General features: G+C 33.8%; 2 protein-coding genes across 2 annotated transcripts; one reads left to right on the top strand and one right to left on the bottom strand.

Annotated features, from left to right (window-relative positions):
* Nucleotides 1–4230: 4230 nt before the first annotated feature.
* Nucleotides 4231–9536, bottom strand: LOC115959396. The gene is made up of 4 exons (XM_031077758.1): nucleotides 9363–9536; nucleotides 8087–8881; nucleotides 6269–7334; nucleotides 4231–4767 (listed from the first exon to the last, which is right to left on the bottom strand). The coding sequence occupies exons 2-4, from the start codon at nucleotides 8775–8777 to the stop codon at nucleotides 4581–4583; spliced, it is 1944 nt and encodes a 647-aa protein (XP_030933618.1). The 5' UTR covers nucleotides 8778–8881; nucleotides 9363–9536; the 3' UTR covers nucleotides 4231–4580.
* Nucleotides 9537–10376: 840 nt separating this feature from the next.
* On the top strand, nucleotides 10377–16011 carry LOC115959397 (dihydrofolate synthetase). Its single transcript, XM_031077759.1, has 10 exons — nucleotides 10377–10711; nucleotides 11173–11270; nucleotides 11428–11578; nucleotides 12080–12142; nucleotides 12424–12585; nucleotides 13380–13571; nucleotides 13750–13849; nucleotides 14360–14491; nucleotides 14849–14980; nucleotides 15506–16011. Exons 1-10 carry the CDS (start codon nucleotides 10433–10435, stop codon nucleotides 15856–15858), a joined length of 1662 nt encoding a protein of 553 aa, XP_030933619.1. The 5' UTR covers nucleotides 10377–10432; the 3' UTR covers nucleotides 15859–16011.
* The last annotated feature ends 1484 nt before the right edge of the window (nucleotides 16012–17495 follow it).

Here is a 17495-nt window from a genome sequence, read left to right as displayed (position 1 = left end):
AAGTCCGTTTATCTATTTTTATTTTTTCAATAAATCTGTTACTGAGGGTGGCCCTTGTTTAAGTAAAATGAATTAGACCAAAATTTTGGGTGCTTTTAACTTTAAGAGCCTAAACTATTTTCTTGCTTTCCGAAAAACTAATACATATTCTGACTTTGTCAATGGCATCCGAAATTTTCTAGATAAATATAATTTTCAATTTATAAAGAAACTACAAAATGCAATATACAAACAAAAATTAAAAAATAAATAACACCCAAAGAACAATGAACAAAGAAATTTTCATTTCAGTATATAATTAAGTATATAGGGCACTTTCCAAATGAAACCTTTTCGTCGCATTTCGGCCCCAAGTTATAAAGACCACCACAAAAACAGGAAAAAAAAAAAAATCATTCACCTATAACTTAACACTTAACAACAAAAGGTAAAGTACATTCAGCATTAAACATCATTGCTATTGTGCCGCTAATGATCAAATATAAACTTCTACGGTGATGATGAGGCGTCGAGTGAGTGGAATTAGTGGATGATGTATGTGAGTACCAAAGCCAAAACCATTAGAGCACACGCTATTCCTTGATCTATTGAGGTCCCTGCAAACATATATAGATGATCAAATGTTATTATCATCATCATCATCATCATCATCATCATTGTAAAACAAAATTAATCTAGAAGATATTGACCAAAGAAGAGTGAGTGAAAGAGGTTTTAATGGTAAAGTAAATGGAATCTACTTTCAAAAAAAAAAAAAAAACTTAAAAAGAAAAATGAACTAGACATGGATTTAAAATATTATAGGACTGTGGCCTGCCCTTTTCTAATGATTATTCAAGAAAGTTGAAGCATGAAAACAAAATGTTTTGGAAATAAATTGGCTGAATTGCAATGCTTCTAAAAAAACTAAAAAGAAATTAAACTTGCAAAATCAACCTTTTCTTTCTTCAGAAAATAGGATGGTAGCTAAAATTTAGGATTAGGATACGGGTATTTTTGGTTCCATGGTGTTTAAATGGACCGTTTCTCGCATAGTTTTTCTCTCAACCTTTTCTTTCTTTGCAAAATCATTGCTTTTTTGGGTATTATTTTTGTTCATCAAAGGCTCATTTTCTATATATAGGTTGTCTATTCAATGGAAAATAGTCATATTCCTTTCCTTAAACTTCTGTTTTTCCTGGTATAACAGGCGACATTCCATTCTAGTTCTAGATCTGTTGTGTAACAAGAAGAAACTTTACTAATAATAAAAAATGACATATAGCATAAAATATGATCTTGAAAAACATAAAAAAAAAAAAATATATATATGATAATTTATTTAATTTTATTTAAAAAAGAGGACATATATAATTAGAAATAAAAACATCATGCCATTTTCACAAACATAATGATTGGATGATCCTTATAAGACCAAGAATTAAAAACATTGAATGCCATTCCATGTTAAAGATTTCTGAAGAAAAGAGCCAGCCGATTTGGTCAATAATTATTTTATTCATCCGATATATACATTTATATTTTCATTGTATTTGGACTCCAGATCTTTCTAAAAAAAAAAATTGTATTTGGGCTCCACAATTGTGTAAGACTTGTATATTGTGAAATGAATGATGCATGTGATAACTTCTGTTTGGTAGTCATGAAAGTTTAGGATAGTATCCAAAATATTTTCAACTCTTTTCTAGAAATGAAACAGAAAATAAGAGAGGAAAAGAAAGGACAACACACCATCACTTGTGGGTGCAGGAGCAGGAGAGGGAGATTGTGCCTGAGCCACTTGCAAAATGAAGGCGAAAATGACAGCAACAATGGCAACCATTCCGAATGAAGCCCCTGCAACAGCCATTTCTCTCTCTCTCTCACTGTTTATTCTTTACAAATAATTTTTCCCTTGAGAGAGAGAGAAATCAAGAGAGAAACCCCGTACCAAATACAAAGAGATGGATCGATCACTATAGAACTAGAAAGCAAAGGGTGGTGGTGAATGAGGTTGGGAGAGAGGAAGCGTTTTTATAGCATTGGCTTTGACAAGAGAGAGAGAGAGAGAGAAGGAAAGGCTGTTTTATATTTTAGTTTTATGCATGAAAATAGTGTTTGAGGCAAACCGCATGTTTAGGGGATCCATACACCCATGTTACCTTTATTTGTTCTGTTTTTTTTGTATCCAATTGTTTTGTGCTTTTGCTGTGTTGTATTTTAACTTTTTTATGCTTTTGCTTTGTTGTTTTTGTTCATCGTTTAAGGTAGTTACAAGCTGTGTTAGGTGGAAGGACAAACTGTAATCTGTTTTATATGTTTTTTTTTTTTTTTTTGTTGCCAACATGGATGCTTCTAAGCCTTCCATTTTTGTTGATTCTTCTTCTTAAAGAAGATTCTCTGGTGACTTAAACACCCTTAGACAACTATTCATTAAAAAACAAAAAATACCCTAAGACAACTCACCAAAATTTATGAGGAACCTGTCACCAGAACATAACAGTATAGAGTTTTTAGCTGGAAATTGCATACAGGGAGAGACTTTAAAACATGACAGATATTACACCAACTACAAATTTTAGTAACTAAATGTGGGGCCCAATAATTTATGGGCCAGGCCCACTTGCTCATGGGGAGTCCAAAGGTCCAAGCCGAAAAAGATAATGGCCCGGAGATGCAGCCGAGGACAGTTTCGTCCTCGGCAGACCCCAAAGCTCCATTGAAGGGAGGGGTAAAAAAGAGATAAAGGAACAAATGTGGAAGGAGATCTAAAATATCTTGGGAGAGTTATCCTTACTACCCCTCCCAGATAAGACTCTGCACCTAACAGAGCCGTATTCTCCAGCTTTATCAACCATCTCCAACAATTCTGGGATTAGACTGATGGGACAAATATCAGTCTTGTAAAGGTTGACCCTACACGTGGACGAAGGACAGCGGACGCAAGCTAGTATAAAAGAAAAAGTAAGTGAACCTAGAAGGGGGATCTGATCTTATCTCCGAAAAGAAACTCCATGGGTGAAAACACCTTAAAAACACATGCACATCATAAAAAAAACCCACCGTTGGGTAACCGGGGTAAGACCTTAATGGTCCTCGGATCAAGTCCGAGGAGCCCAACCCCATAAGATGCGACGCTATAGGGCTTAAATATTCAAACCTGACTCCTTTTTCTACAGGAATCCCTCTAAAATCAAGACCGGAACATCGCCCCGTGACCAAAGGCAAGCTTTTCAAGCCCACTCTCTACAAATCATATTGTGAGGGATCTTTCATGTGCGAGCCCAACATCTTTATTGGGCCCCAAAAGAATCGTGTCCCTACACTAAACTTTACCAATTAATTCCTATTAAAAAAAAAAAGCTTTACAAATTAATGTGTTAACCTCTTTTTTCTTTTTCTTTTTTAATTTTTTAATTAAATTTTTTTTTAAGGAGGTGTTATTGTGTTAACCTTTGAACACACACAAATAAAAAATAAAAAATAAAAAAATTCTTAATTTTATTTATTGTTGTTGATGTAGCATCAATCACATTCATTACTACATTACCTTGTAAGTCCTTTTTTTTTTTTTTTTTTTTTAAAAAAATTTTTATAATAATTTTGGTACTAGTTTTAGCATTTTCCTTAAAATAACTAAAAGAGTGAAAATCTCCAAATTATCATTGGATATGAAATTTTTTACTAATATATATAAACTTGAACTTAACATAAGGGAGTACTTTTTTTTTTTTTGGAGAGAGCATAAGGGAGTGCTTAAACTCTCTAGATTATCACGTGAAAGTCCACTAATTATCAGGTTTATCTAACAAAGGATGAATGAACTTTTTTGTAAATGTTTATTTTGCGCTAGAAAAACTGTTAGCATGATATTACACAAGAGGTATCTCTGTTCTGTATTTTCAATTTGATACACTTAGACAAGCTGCATGAAGCCATGAACTATATATTGTGAATGATAAAACCAAACGTTTATATGGTCAAATTTCTTATCATGTACTTCAAGCCATATGATATAATTAGGTTTTGATGTATGATGTGGGTTATTCACAAGATCAAGCTTAGCCATTTCTTATCAGTTTTACATTGAAATAGCTTCTTTAACTCATTTCAATACTGCTAGCAATAAACACGAGTCTTCTAACTCGGGTGCCTTTGTATTTGACCATTAAGCCATCACAACTCTATTCCAAATTTACAGGTTGAAGTTTGCAAATTATTCAATGATAAATGAAAATAAACTACACTAAATTTACCTATAGACAACAGCATATTATATATTAACTTTTTATATACAAATAACATTCGAAGGGGGGTTCAAGTGATAACTCACTAACTCTGATAAAGATACAAGCATATAACCTAAATGATTATATACAAACAAAAGAGGCATAACCAGAAGGCCTAGCAGAGAACGGAAAACCAGCAAAACACCCTTCTCTAGGATATATAACCTAAATGACTATATATACAAACAGAACATGCATAACCAGAAGGCCTAGCCGAGAACAGAAAACCAGGAAAACACCCTTCTCAAGGATATTCTTCTTGTGGAGGATTTTAAAACTAACATCTTAGCAGTGAATTTGTTGCAGGTCATGTCAAGAAGAGAGAAAAAGAGCATCCTCCTTGTTCTTGTAGATCTCAAACAATTGTTTAGAGTAGTGAGTTGCCAATTTTCGGCACAGCTCAACTGCATTTGGGTCATACTCTTGCAACTCCTTAGCAGATTTCTTAACATCACCTGTTGCGTCTCCGTCAGTCAGAAACTCGGCCAATCTAGAGCCCCTATATGAGAGTACAGATATTTCAGAAATATATAATTTTGGAAACCAGTGGAATCAATTGAGCAGTAGAATATGATTGCATAAATAATTTTGGCAAGAAATGGAAAAAGGATAGAGACGTGTATTGCTTTGTTCTCACTAGAATATTAACTGAGACCAAAGAAGAGGACACATCATTAAAATACAGAAAAATCAGAAATATGATGCATTCAAAACAACATCCCATCTTTATTTCTCAATATTACACTCAACAATGACATTTCATCTGGTTGTAAGGCCTAGATGCTCTCAGAAATTCAAAGTTTATGACGGCAGCAATGGCACCAGCTGGATTGGTGCCCTGTTAGTGCAAAGGGTAAATGCTATTGTTGCTTAGGTTTTCTACATGATACAATTGGAAATCTCATCTGCCTAAAGCCAGAAACTCAATGCCTGGATGCAAATGCAGGAACCATACCTTGCTCCACTTGCATAGTGAAAGAAAAGTTCAAAACCACAGGGTCTCAAAGAGTTCGAGTAAAAATACAGAGACTTTTTATATGTTAATATAAACAAAAAGTAAAAAGTGATACAAGGGGAATCTCATTGACTCAGGTTGTTGAAGCTTCAAACTAAAGACAGGTCAGGCTAAATTGATGGAAATTTTGTCTTGTGCAGAGATTACATGGTCTGGAATGTGGTAAATTTTTTGCTTGTCCAGAATGTGAAAAATTGAAAACTAGAAGATTCAGAAATAATCCTTTAAACCAAAAGGTTGCAGTTAAGTCCAAAATGGGAAAGTTTATGGAAAAGTGAAAGGTTTTCTGCTTAAGTCAATAAAGTGAGGGATTATACTGTTCATTGCACCAGTAAGAAGAACTATTTTGCCCACTAAAGAGCTCTTCAGAAAATTGTCCTTTGTAACACAGAAAGTTTAGAACCAGAAGATCTGCTAGAGATTCTTCATATGAATCATATACATAAAATTTAAATAAAGTGAGAATGAAGAAAGTTCATAAAAGAAAATAAGATGACCATAAACCATATCAGCAGTTTGCATTTAATTAGAGTATGAAGCCATTATTAAATAGAGCTCCGTTTTTATTTTGAATGACCTACATCAGATTGCCTACAGATAAAAAAACAAACCCAATTTCAGTAGAACAAAGAGAATGTAAGATAATTCAGTGCATTCTACTAATGAAGATGAATATGAGCGTAATGTGTTGGCAATAAGTATGCACAAACCAACCAGAAATGCTGGGCACACAATAATTTTCAAATTCTTTTTGACAACTTCTCATGTGGCCAATTTTTATTGGAACAACTTTCACATGAGCTCACCACTAACATAACTTTTATTGACACAAATCACAACATCCCAACTCAGCAAGTTGTGAAATATTTTTTCCCTAGCCTTATTGTACAGGTCCAATGGTATAATTCCATCTAAAAGTGAGAGCAATTCAATTAATTCATAAATTATATAAAATAATTATGACTATATGCATTCAAAGGCATACCTTTCAGCATCAAACTTGCTAAAACCTCGACTGTTATAGTAGAATGTCTCCTTACTAAGTTTTTCCTCAGAAGTTTGTTGTCGATATAGAGCACATACAGCCTTCATGCAAAGTTCAATATCCTTTCCGAATGCCGCAAGCATGTCTGCCTCAAACTCCCATTCTGATTTATGATCTTTGTTCCGTTGAAGTTTGGATAGGATCTCATCAAAGTCCACATTGTCATCCGATACATCTTGTGACTCACTAGAAGCATCATCAGCATGAGAAACATCAGAGCTCTCAACAATAAATCCACCCAAACTTTCACCCTCACTTTCTGACCCAGCTTCTTCTGAATCCTCATCCTCAACATCCTCCCTTGTAGGGATTCCTTGATGATATTTAGTTTCACTAGCCTGACTTAAATTGTTTCTTCCTGCCCCACCTTTTCCTTCACATTTTCTCAAAGTCACCAGACGCCGCCTTGGAGGTGTTATAATATCCATCACATTGTTGCCCACAGAAATAGTATCAGTAACTGAGCAGTCATTCAAATCAGAACCTACTATCTCAGGAACTTTTTCCTGAAGATGCATCCACTTAAGTTTAGAGATAGGAACATTATCATCATCACTCTCTGTGTCACTGTTAACAACATTAGAAGCTCGTTTTCTTTTGGGTGTCGGAAAAATTAAAATATTCTCCTCCCGAGCATCCATATCTTCCTTGTCATTCTGATCATAATGTGTCTGTTTCACACGATTTTGAGAAAATTTTTCTTTTTCACTACCCACACATCCTCCTAATATGCAATCCTCTAAAACTCGAACCTTTCTGATTTTCTTAGCATGAGAATTATCCACTTCACTGTCACTATCACTGATATCAATGATGCCAAGAGAAGCAGGCCTAGCACCACCGGGTGTGGACGGAGCCAACTTTTTGCTAGGGCTTCTCTCTTCTTCAAAAGACAATTGTTTTCTAACTTGTCTAGCATATTTCACTTCATATTCTAAACAGACACCTTTTTTTCCTTCCTCAATACAAACATCACGCTTACATGGCAAGTCAGTGAAAGGTGTGCCTACCAAAAAACATAAATAAAAAACAAACATTGTCAGCGACTAGCCAATTTCACCCAATCAGGCAATGTCATTACATATGTGATCATTTAAGATATCTTTCCTCCTGACAGAAGAAAGCTTTGAAACATTATGATCATGCATTGAATTATAAACAATAGTCAAACCCAAACTCCCCACCAAAATGAAATTCACCCCTCAAGGAAATACCAGATTGCAGTCACATTAAGAGACTGCATTAGATTAGAATCTTTGTTTAGATAGTTGCTTCAGAGGAGAAGACCGTAATAAAATTTGATAATTGTGTGCAGAGAAGTCATAAACATGCTGCTAAAGTAGCTCACAGAGGATGTTTAAGGTCCAATCCTTAGGAGCGCATAATTATTAATTATATATTTCAAAATTAAAAAAGAAGTAACAATCTGCAGCTAATCTCACTGTTTACATACAACTTAAGCAGACACAATTGATTAAATCATTGGCTCACCTAGTCTAATTATCAACTTCAATACAGTTCAAATCAATTAAATGTCCCAAAGGTGCAAAATTGGTAATGAGATACTTGTGCACTAACATATTTCCTCAAACAGTCGATCATTTTATTTAGTGTTATTATTATCATTAAGTCTTTGTGGGGAGGGGAGTAAATGGAAAACGCAATCTATTTGTTAACAAAAAGGTAAAACCTAACCTCCAAAAGCTTGCATTTTTAAGAAAAGAAAACACAAATATTTTATGTCCTGTAATTTAGTACCTGCTGCTTGCAGATCAACGGTTCCTTTACCGGGGGAATGACAAAAAGTAGAGCCAACATCCACCAAACTCTCAACGTTTGCATTGTTTTGCATATAGCCCAAGTCGGTTTCATCATGCGATCCATCTCTAGGCCTAATCCCTTCAATTTTTGTCCCTCCCATCAATGGCTGTTCCGCATACCTCACAAATGAGTTTTCATCCAACCGTAAAACCTGCGACTCCAACTCCTTAAACCTTTGCTTCCAAACTTTAACCTCACTCTCAGCCTTTTTCTTCTCACATTCCAAAACCTTGTTCTCAATCAAAAGCTGAACGACCTTATCTTCCTCTTCATTCTCCTCTGTCAAATCAACAATCTTTTCCACATCCCTCTCTATTCTACTACTGTCCTTCATTTCACCTTCAACACCATCAGCATGCTCTTTAGTTTCATCATTCTTTCTCTTCAACACCTTAAGTTCTTCTTCAATTGCAAGCTTGTCAGCCTCCAATGCCCTAAATTTGTCCTCAAGCACTTCATACTCGCTCTTCTTCTTTTGAATATCCAATTCCAACTCAACACACCTTGCTTCAGCTTTCTTAATCCTCTCTTCCAATTCACCACATAGACAATCTACCAACTCATTCTTAAAAAAAATCTCACATTTGGTGTCATCCTCATTTTTCGCTTTTCCCAAATCCATCTCCATATTTACTCTCAAAATAACCTAAACGAAAAGCACCACTCAAGTCGCCATATCTAACAAATGATCAACTTTTTAAAACTATCTCATCATGTCACATTTAAAAATACCTGCATTCGAAAAAGTAATTAAAAAGGTTACAACTTGAAAGACTTAAGTAAGAAAAAAAACTTATCCTGCAATAAATAATAAAACCCAACTTGACCCAACAATATAATTCGAGGAGGAAAAATAGAAAACACCCAGCAAGCAAAAACTTTCCCTAGTATAGTTAAATTCCTTTTCTTTTCTTCTAAACCCCATTTGGGAAAGAAGAGCACCAGTCAATTATTTTCTTTTTCTCTTTCTTTTTCTTTTTCTTAGTTTCCTTAGCAAACAAACATAACCCTTATAAGGAAAAGTAAAAACAAGAAGAAGACAACCTCGAATATTAACAAACTATACTGAAAGATAGACAAGCGAAACTGTACTTATAATAAAACCAAGCAACATTAAAAAATTGAAAAAACAAAAACCAAAGAGAAGAGGAGGAATTGGAATGGAAAGTGCAAACACATTTAAAGGAGTAGTATTGGGAATAGAAAGACTCACGATTCGAAGAGAGAGTCCTCTGCCTTTGTGGGGTTTGAGTTTGATCAACTTCCAAACTTTCATGAAGTGTAGGAAAGAAGGAATGGAATGGGAACAGGAAGAGTATTATTCCAATAGTCAATACATAAAGTATCTGACGTATGGGCTTGCCCTTATATAAACGCCACGTTTCACATCATTTTATTATAGGGCAAAACCTTTTTTTTTTTTTTTTTTTTGAGGAATTGTAGGGCAAAACTGCGACTAAGTTTTGTCTTTTACTCTTCTAAAAATACAAAAAAGTTTTGTCCTTTATTATATAGGTAAAATGCAAATGAGATTAAATTCTATAATAATTTAGCATAAATTTATCAAAAAAAAAAAAATGATGTAAATCATTTGGTTTACATACTTTAATAAGGAAAAGTTATACCATCGTATTACTAAAGGATACATTTTAATAAATATCATATTTCATGTTTTAAGTAAAAGATTAATGTGCTGTTATTAAGTGTAGTAAAATATATTAAAGTTTTATGTAAAAGACTGATATAACAATTTTTTACTAGATAGAGTAAAAATAGGTTTTACACATCATCTTTACCAAAGTCATACTCAATGCAAACTGCACTATTTAAATTTAACTAGAATTCATTTTAATCTTCTAATTTTAATTTTGTTCAATTGAGTTTTCAAAAGTTTTAAATTTATTCAAGTCTTTCATCTAATTTTGTTAAAAATTTGTCGTTAAATATACAATTAACTAATGAAAAAACTGCAAACATGGCCTTTCGTCCACTACTCACATTGAGACAAAAATATTTTTATTGGCAAAATTTTACCTTATCAATTTTTTTTTTTTTAAATGAAATTGACGAAAGACGTAAATAGAAAAAAAAAAAAAAAATTGAAACTTAAAGTTAAGCTAATATATTCCTGGGTCCAAAACTGCAAATAGTTGAGCAAGTGACATTTGTACTACAAGTCGTATAGTATAAAAATGCTACTTTTTTTAGTTGTTTACCGTATAGAAAATGCTGCTCGTTTCGAGGCTGTTCGCTTTCGTGAGAAACAAACAGAAACTGAAAAACATGAAAATTCTCACCTGCCAGTCCATCCTCCAGCACAGACCAACCCTAATTTCTTCGATTAGCTTCGGAGTTCTTAGAAAATTGGGTCCCAGAAGATGGTTCTCTGCGCATTCGGAGGAGCCAGAGCTGAAGGAGTTGATGGAGTACATGGATTCTTTGAAGAACTACGAGAAAGTGGGCGTGCCCAAAGGTGCTGGTACGGACTCGGATGATGGGTTCGATCTGGGTCGGATGAGGCGGCTTATGGAGCGGCTCGGCAATCCTCAAGCTCAGTTCAAGGTTCAAAGTCCAACACTTTTTTTTTTTTTTTTTATTTTGTTTGGTTTCTGAGAAAATGTAAAAGAAAAAAAAAAGGTGAAAGTTTTGAGCTTTGGTTGTAAAAACTTCTCTGTTGGGATATAATAGAATTTCAGGTTTTGAATGTTACATTTATTACTTAAAAATAGTTTAAACAACATAAGAAGAGGATATTCACGTTTCAAAGCTTTGTGTTCTATTTTTTGTTTATTTTATTTTATTTTTCAAAATCCACACTATTGAATTAAACCCAGTAGTCTAATTAGGCTCAGCGTGCAGAAAGTTTTGCCATAATATTGAATTAAATAAAAAAAAAAAGTAATGCTTTATGTATGTGGGCACAGAAAGTTCTGAATTTTGAATTTTTATTGTAAATTTGTTTGTTCATTTTGTTGGTGAGTTTGAGTATTAATTTTAAGTAACTAGCTCAACAGCTATTATAGGCTGTTCACATTGCTGGGACAAAAGGAAAAGGATCAACTGCTGCGTTTCTCTCCAATATTTTACGAGCAGAAGGGTATTCTGTTGGTTGTTATAGCAGGTATGGGTTTGTTTTAATGTTGACATTTTCTTCATGTTTTTCAGATAATGTATCAAAGGATTTATGCAGTCTGCAGCTGCTTTTTAGTTTTAACTTTTAGGTATTGCTTATTTTTCAGCTGTATTTTTTTAACAGTAGGCTTCATTTTCTTAAGCAGCCCACATATTCAGACTATAAGGGAACGCATATCATTGGGCAGATTTGGTGAGCCGGTGTCAGCAAAGACATTAAATTGTCTTTTCCTTCAGATTAAAAAAATTCTTGATCAGGCAATAGAGCATGAGAATGGGCGTATAAGTCATTTTGAGGTATCAACTTGTGTACGGTATTGTCCCCCACCCCTGACTTCCCCTCCCAATTGGATTAGATGAACAATGGAATTTAGTTCAAGGAATAAAAAGAGACTCAGAAGCTAGTGATTTCAGAACTGAATAGCTATTCTAAAGATGTTAGAATCAGTGATTATTTGATGGGTATTTACATGACCCTGTGCAAGCTTGGGGATGGTATATGTAATTGATTCAATTAGTTGACCTGCCCTGTTTGTTCTTCTTTTGCTTTCCTCTGAAACTTTTATTGTAGCTTTCAGGTCAAAGTAGTTACCATGAATATTTTCACATGTTAAATTCTCATGTTTAAGATTTGATTTTGTACCTTTAAAATTTCAATTGAAGATGGGGGGAATGTATTTGGTTTGGTTGCCTAGCCAAATTAAATTTTGTTATTGGAAATTTTATCTAGTTAAATTTTGTGTTTGTATCAAATTACCTTTGCACTCGCTAATTTACTCGCTATTGTATAATGTTCAGATTTTCACTGCAATGGCATTCACCCTATTTGCTCGAGAGAATGTTGACATTGCAGTTATTGAGGTAATTTTTTTAAGCCATTTGATGTCTTCTTTCTGCAATTTTTCTTCTTTTTTTTTTTATAATTAAAATGTACAGTGTTGGAAGACTATTAACTTTTTCAGTGTTGCTTCTTGTTGATATTTTTTATTTTTATTATTTATATATATATATATATATTATTTTATATGCAATTACAATTATTCTCTATGGAATTAAATTTATACTGGTGGCTTTTCATAACCCAATTCAATATCCTAAGATGGCAATTTTAATATTAACTTTATTTATTTTATATATAACAGGCTGGGTTGGGAGGTGCACGGGATGCGACAAATATTATTTCTAGTTCTGGACTTGCTGCATCAGTCGTAACTACAATAGGTGAGGAACATTTGGCTGCGCTTGGAGGTTCTCTGGAAAGCATTGCCATGGCAAAGTCAGGAATCATCAAACATGGCTGCCCAGTTAGGTTGTTCTCCCTATGCAATTCTTATGCGGATTAACATGATCATATAAACTGATAAAGCTATGTTCTGATTAGTTTCAGTCTTTGGTTATACTGCCAAGTATGGTTTCCTTCTCTCCATGTTACACTTGCAAAATCTTTAGAATAAATTACACAATGGACCCCACCTCATTGATATCCTTGGTAAAATGTGACAATTGATTATAGCTGTATCACGTCTTTCTGGCCTGGTTTTACGTTATTCTTTATGTTCTGGTTTCCTCACATTAGGTGTCAAAACTCTGATTTATGGTCTCTCCCAGGATATTTTTCTTCTTTAATGCAATTTTCTTGTTGTGCATTATGGTTACCTGAGAAAAGCATGGGGAATTTGAATAAGTATAGAGCATGAACAGGAGCAAGAAGAGACACATGTTGTAATGAAAACCTCCATGGTATAATTTAATTCATGCAGCTCCAACATGTTATTGCTTAAGCAGACTAGAAGTGATGTTTTATTTTATTTTATTTTATTTTATTTTATTTTTTTTGTATACTGTCCATTTCTTCTACTCTCATTAATGTTTAACGGTGTCTTGAAGTGCCACCCAAGTTTATGATAATGTGCATATTGTTTTAAATTAAGGCTGAAGTAGTATTTTTGACTTAGATAACTATCTAAAAATGGATTGTCTTAGAAGTTGTACTCAATGATATGTTTTGTGATGCAGTGGCTAATTTAATTTGGTTGTATTGTTAATCACATGATTTTAAAGCTAGCATAACTCTGCTAATTTGGTTAATGTTTTTCAGTTGGTGCTGGGTGGGCCTTTCCTTCCACACATTGAATGCATTCTACGGGATAAAGCATTGACAATGTCTTCTCCTGTAGTATCAGCATCTGATGCAGGAAATCAAAGTACCATAAAAGGTATTAGCAGGATGAATGGCAGACCATACCAATCTTGTGATCTAGTAATACAAACTGAGAGGGACTTTAAGCTGGTATGCACTTGAAGCGTTATTTAATACCTTTGGACACCCACCCCCCTCCCCCCGCTTTTTCCAGTATTAAGCATTCTGTAATATCATGTTTTTTTCTTCTTGAGAGTGGTACTTATGCAAGTTTTAATTTTTGGCCATTTGAACTTTTGAAGAACTTATAATTATGTTTATCACGCAGTTCCTTGAGTTACTGGATGTGAAACTGTGCATGCTTGGAAGTCACCAACTTCAAAATGCAGCAACTGCCACCTGTGCAGTACTCTGCCTTCGTAATCTAGGTGAATTTTTTTATGTGTGCTATAGTTTGTTCTACTTGGACTCAAAAACTACGGAACTTCCTTTGATTTTTAAAGTCAAGAAGTATTTATGGGGATTTCTTTTTCCCCTTCAATTTCGGATTTGGTTCATAAATGCCTACCTTTGTTAGATTTTAGCATTTGGCCTCAAACCTAAGATGGATATGCCATGACTAAGGATATCTAGTTTCTTTTTATATCTACACAAGGTACAGATAGTCTTAGCCCTTAGGTTGTCTTTCATGGTAGCCATTTGGGACTTTTACTGCTTTCCCATAAATGCTAACCCCCTGTGAGCAGTAGAAGATTACCTCTCTCTCTTGGCTTGTTTCTAAGTTCAGAGTTTTTTCTTGGGAAGCAAAACTTTATGGTGTGAGCCAAGCACTGGTGAAAAGAAAAATAGTGCAGCTGGCTCAAAAAAAAAAAATTGGTTTATGATTTTTTTGAGCAATCTTTAATCAAGTCCCTTTAATACTTTTATGGATACTCTAGGATGGAGAATTTCTGATGGATCTATTAGGGCTGGTTTAGAGCATACATTCTTGCTTGGAAGAAGTCAAATTCTAACATCAAAAGAAACTGAGGCACTAGGACTACGTGGAACAACAGTATTGCTGGATGGAGGTTTGATTCTCATGCTCGCTTTTTTACTCATTTTACTATTCTGAATGAATTGAGTTGAGTATTTAACTTGTAAGTCTTACTTACAGTAACCATACAGTGTTTCACTTTTTTTCATGTCAGTTTTGTCCTGAGGACATTGTTTTTTACTCTAATTCTTGTTATATATTTATTTTGACTTTGCAGTTGTCATATTCTTTTGAATGTTTGCAAAATCTTGTGGGCATTGTAGGGGGAATGTTCTAGATTCAAGTAATTTTAGTTATACTGTTATCACTAGATGACAAAAGCCAATCCTTATAACAAATTAATTATCAAAAAGAAAACAAAACTCTCATAGTTCTTTTGAATGTTTTCCAGCTCACACCAAAGAATCTGCTAATGCTTTGGTGAAGACAATAAAGCTGACATTTGGAAAGCCACCATTGGCTCTTGTGGTTGCAATGGCAAGTGACAAAGACCATGTTGGATTTGCAAGAGAGTTTCTTTCAGGTATTGTCCCTTGTTGGATTTTGTTGTCTGTTACTAAAAATCTTTTTATTACTAATGAGAATATGAATTATTTTTATGTTACCAGAACCCCATCTCCCCCTTCCGACAAAAAGAAGCCTTCTTATGTCTAGATGTAGTGGCTCCCTCTATTATTTTGTGGGTACCAAGTGAAGCCTCCAAGGCTTCATTTACAGGAGGAAAAGAACTCAGATTTATTAAAAATTTCAGTTCTAAAACACATTAAGTAATTCTAAAAGAAGGCTTAGCTCTATGTGCATGCCTTTGCTATAGGTTCTATTTGGATTAAGTGGTCTTAGAAAAAGGTGACTTTAGTACATGTTGTTCTGGCCCTTCTGGGTGGGTGGTGAATGAAGAATCCTAGTTGTTTGTACCTTCTTATCTCATTCGCCGTGTAGGGTTTAACACAAGTTAACCTGAAATGTGCGGTGGTGGTAGGCAAACATAAATAAGCAGTTTTGTGGAGCCTTGGAGAATCCTAATCAAGACTTTACCACATTTTTTCAGGTGGAGAATTAGAAGCAGTCCTTCTGACAGAAGCTGACATTGCTGGAGGCAAATCTCGAACAACTTCAGCTTCTTTATTAAGAGATTGTTGGATCCAAGCTTCCAAAGAATTGGGCATTGATATTGTCCATGATGGCATGACAAAATCTAGGGAAGTGTTCAATAATCTATTAGTATGCTCTACAAGCAAATTAGAAAATGGAACCATATTAGCTGCTGGAAGTTCATTAATGGCTTCATTGATGGCTACAAATCAGATCCTAAGAGAAAGAGCAGGTAATCAGTCAGGCATTATTGTAGTCACTGGATCTCTGCATATAGTTTCAATGGTATTAGCTGCTCTCAGTGGTTAAGGCAGATTTTTTATGATGTTGCTTTGAGTAATGGTTTCTACAGCTGATTTTGCTGACGGAAAATTGTAGGAGGTGCAACCCCTTTTTAATTTGAGTGGGAAATAATGATTCTTATAAATTACATCAGCTTCACCTTCACTATGGATTTTTTTATTTCAATATTTAGAGTTTTTGAAGTTTCAAAAATTCGAATTCTTGTGAATCCTGTTATGTCTTTATAGCTATTTGTTAAACAGTATTTTAGTTACTTGGGTCCTAGAAGAGTCTTTGTAGCTAGGGCTGGACAGGGCAGCCAACTAGGTCACCAATGCAGTTAGATTGTTCATCCAAAAATACTTAGGAATATATTGAGATTTTGCATACCACAAGAACATGGTTGTTAAAATCCCAATTCAGATTGTAGAATTTTCAATTCCAACAATCTTAGAATTGTTAAACAATTCAGATTGCATTAGGATTCATAGGATCTAGATCCAAATTGTGATTAGTTGCATTAGGATTCTATTTATGATCAGTTGTGAGTTGTGGAATTTGTGTTAAAAAGTTATAAAATTTTATTCTATTTGGACTAAACTCTTTAGTTTTGGCCTAAAAAGTACAAATAAAATAAACATTCAAAATTATAGATATGAGCCCTAAATAAGCAATATGAAAAGCATTTAATGCTTTTTAGCATGTGCAGTAAATCAAGAATTTGTGAATATATAAATATATATATATATATATATATATAAAAATTAGTTTATTCTTTTATTAAAATAAGTTGGTAAATTACATGGTCCCTCTTTTGAAGTTTTACAAAATGACACTCCGTTCCAATATGGACATAATGAAAATCATCCCTTGAGATTTATATAAATGTATCACATAAGTTCATACTCTTTTGTTTTTTGATAATTCAAAAGAAGGCATATTTGAAGTTTTGAACCTTAAATATTTTCGTTTGAAATAGTAGGAGATGTCAATCAATTAAGCCACAAGACTCTTGACTATACTCTTTAACATCAGAATAACAGAATATTCTATTTTTTTTATTAAAAAAATCATATTTGCTAGAATATATAATGATTTTATACATTAGATTATTAGAACTCTGAACTCTATTTAGGGTATACCCTGTTATATTCCAATTACCTCCCAGCAACGACCAAAAAAAAAAATTAGGGTGGAGTGTTATGCCATAAAACTCAAAAAAAAGTAGAAGTTATATATATATATATATATATATATATATATTATTGTTTTGAAGTCACAATATGAGATAGCTTGTATTTATACAAACCCTCAAGGAGAAGTGTCATTTCTTGAGACAATTACGGAGCACTTTTATGTGAAATCACATTAAAATTGGTGTTACCCTAAATTAATTGATTAAAAGAATGAAAAGCATATAGGCATATAATTCTTATTCTGCATATCGGCAGAATTATTCGTCACGCACTCCATAGGGCATGGGATTTGGGCAGAATTATTTTTGAATTTGACTCAATCATTGCTATGAACTTGATTACTAATTGAAAAGATCCTTGTATGGATCTTTCTACCTTGGTTCATGATTATACAGATATTATTTTCTTGTAATTGTAGTCCTTAATAGATTTCATTAGTTTGTAGGGGCTTTGTAAGGTGTTTATGCC

Source organism: Quercus lobata, chromosome 9, assembly GCF_001633185.2.
Source record: "Quercus lobata isolate SW786 chromosome 9, ValleyOak3.0 Primary Assembly, whole genome shotgun sequence".
NCBI lineage: Eukaryota > Viridiplantae > Streptophyta > Magnoliopsida > Fagales > Fagaceae > Quercus > Quercus lobata.
This window is presented reverse-complemented; position numbering and strand designations above follow the sequence as displayed.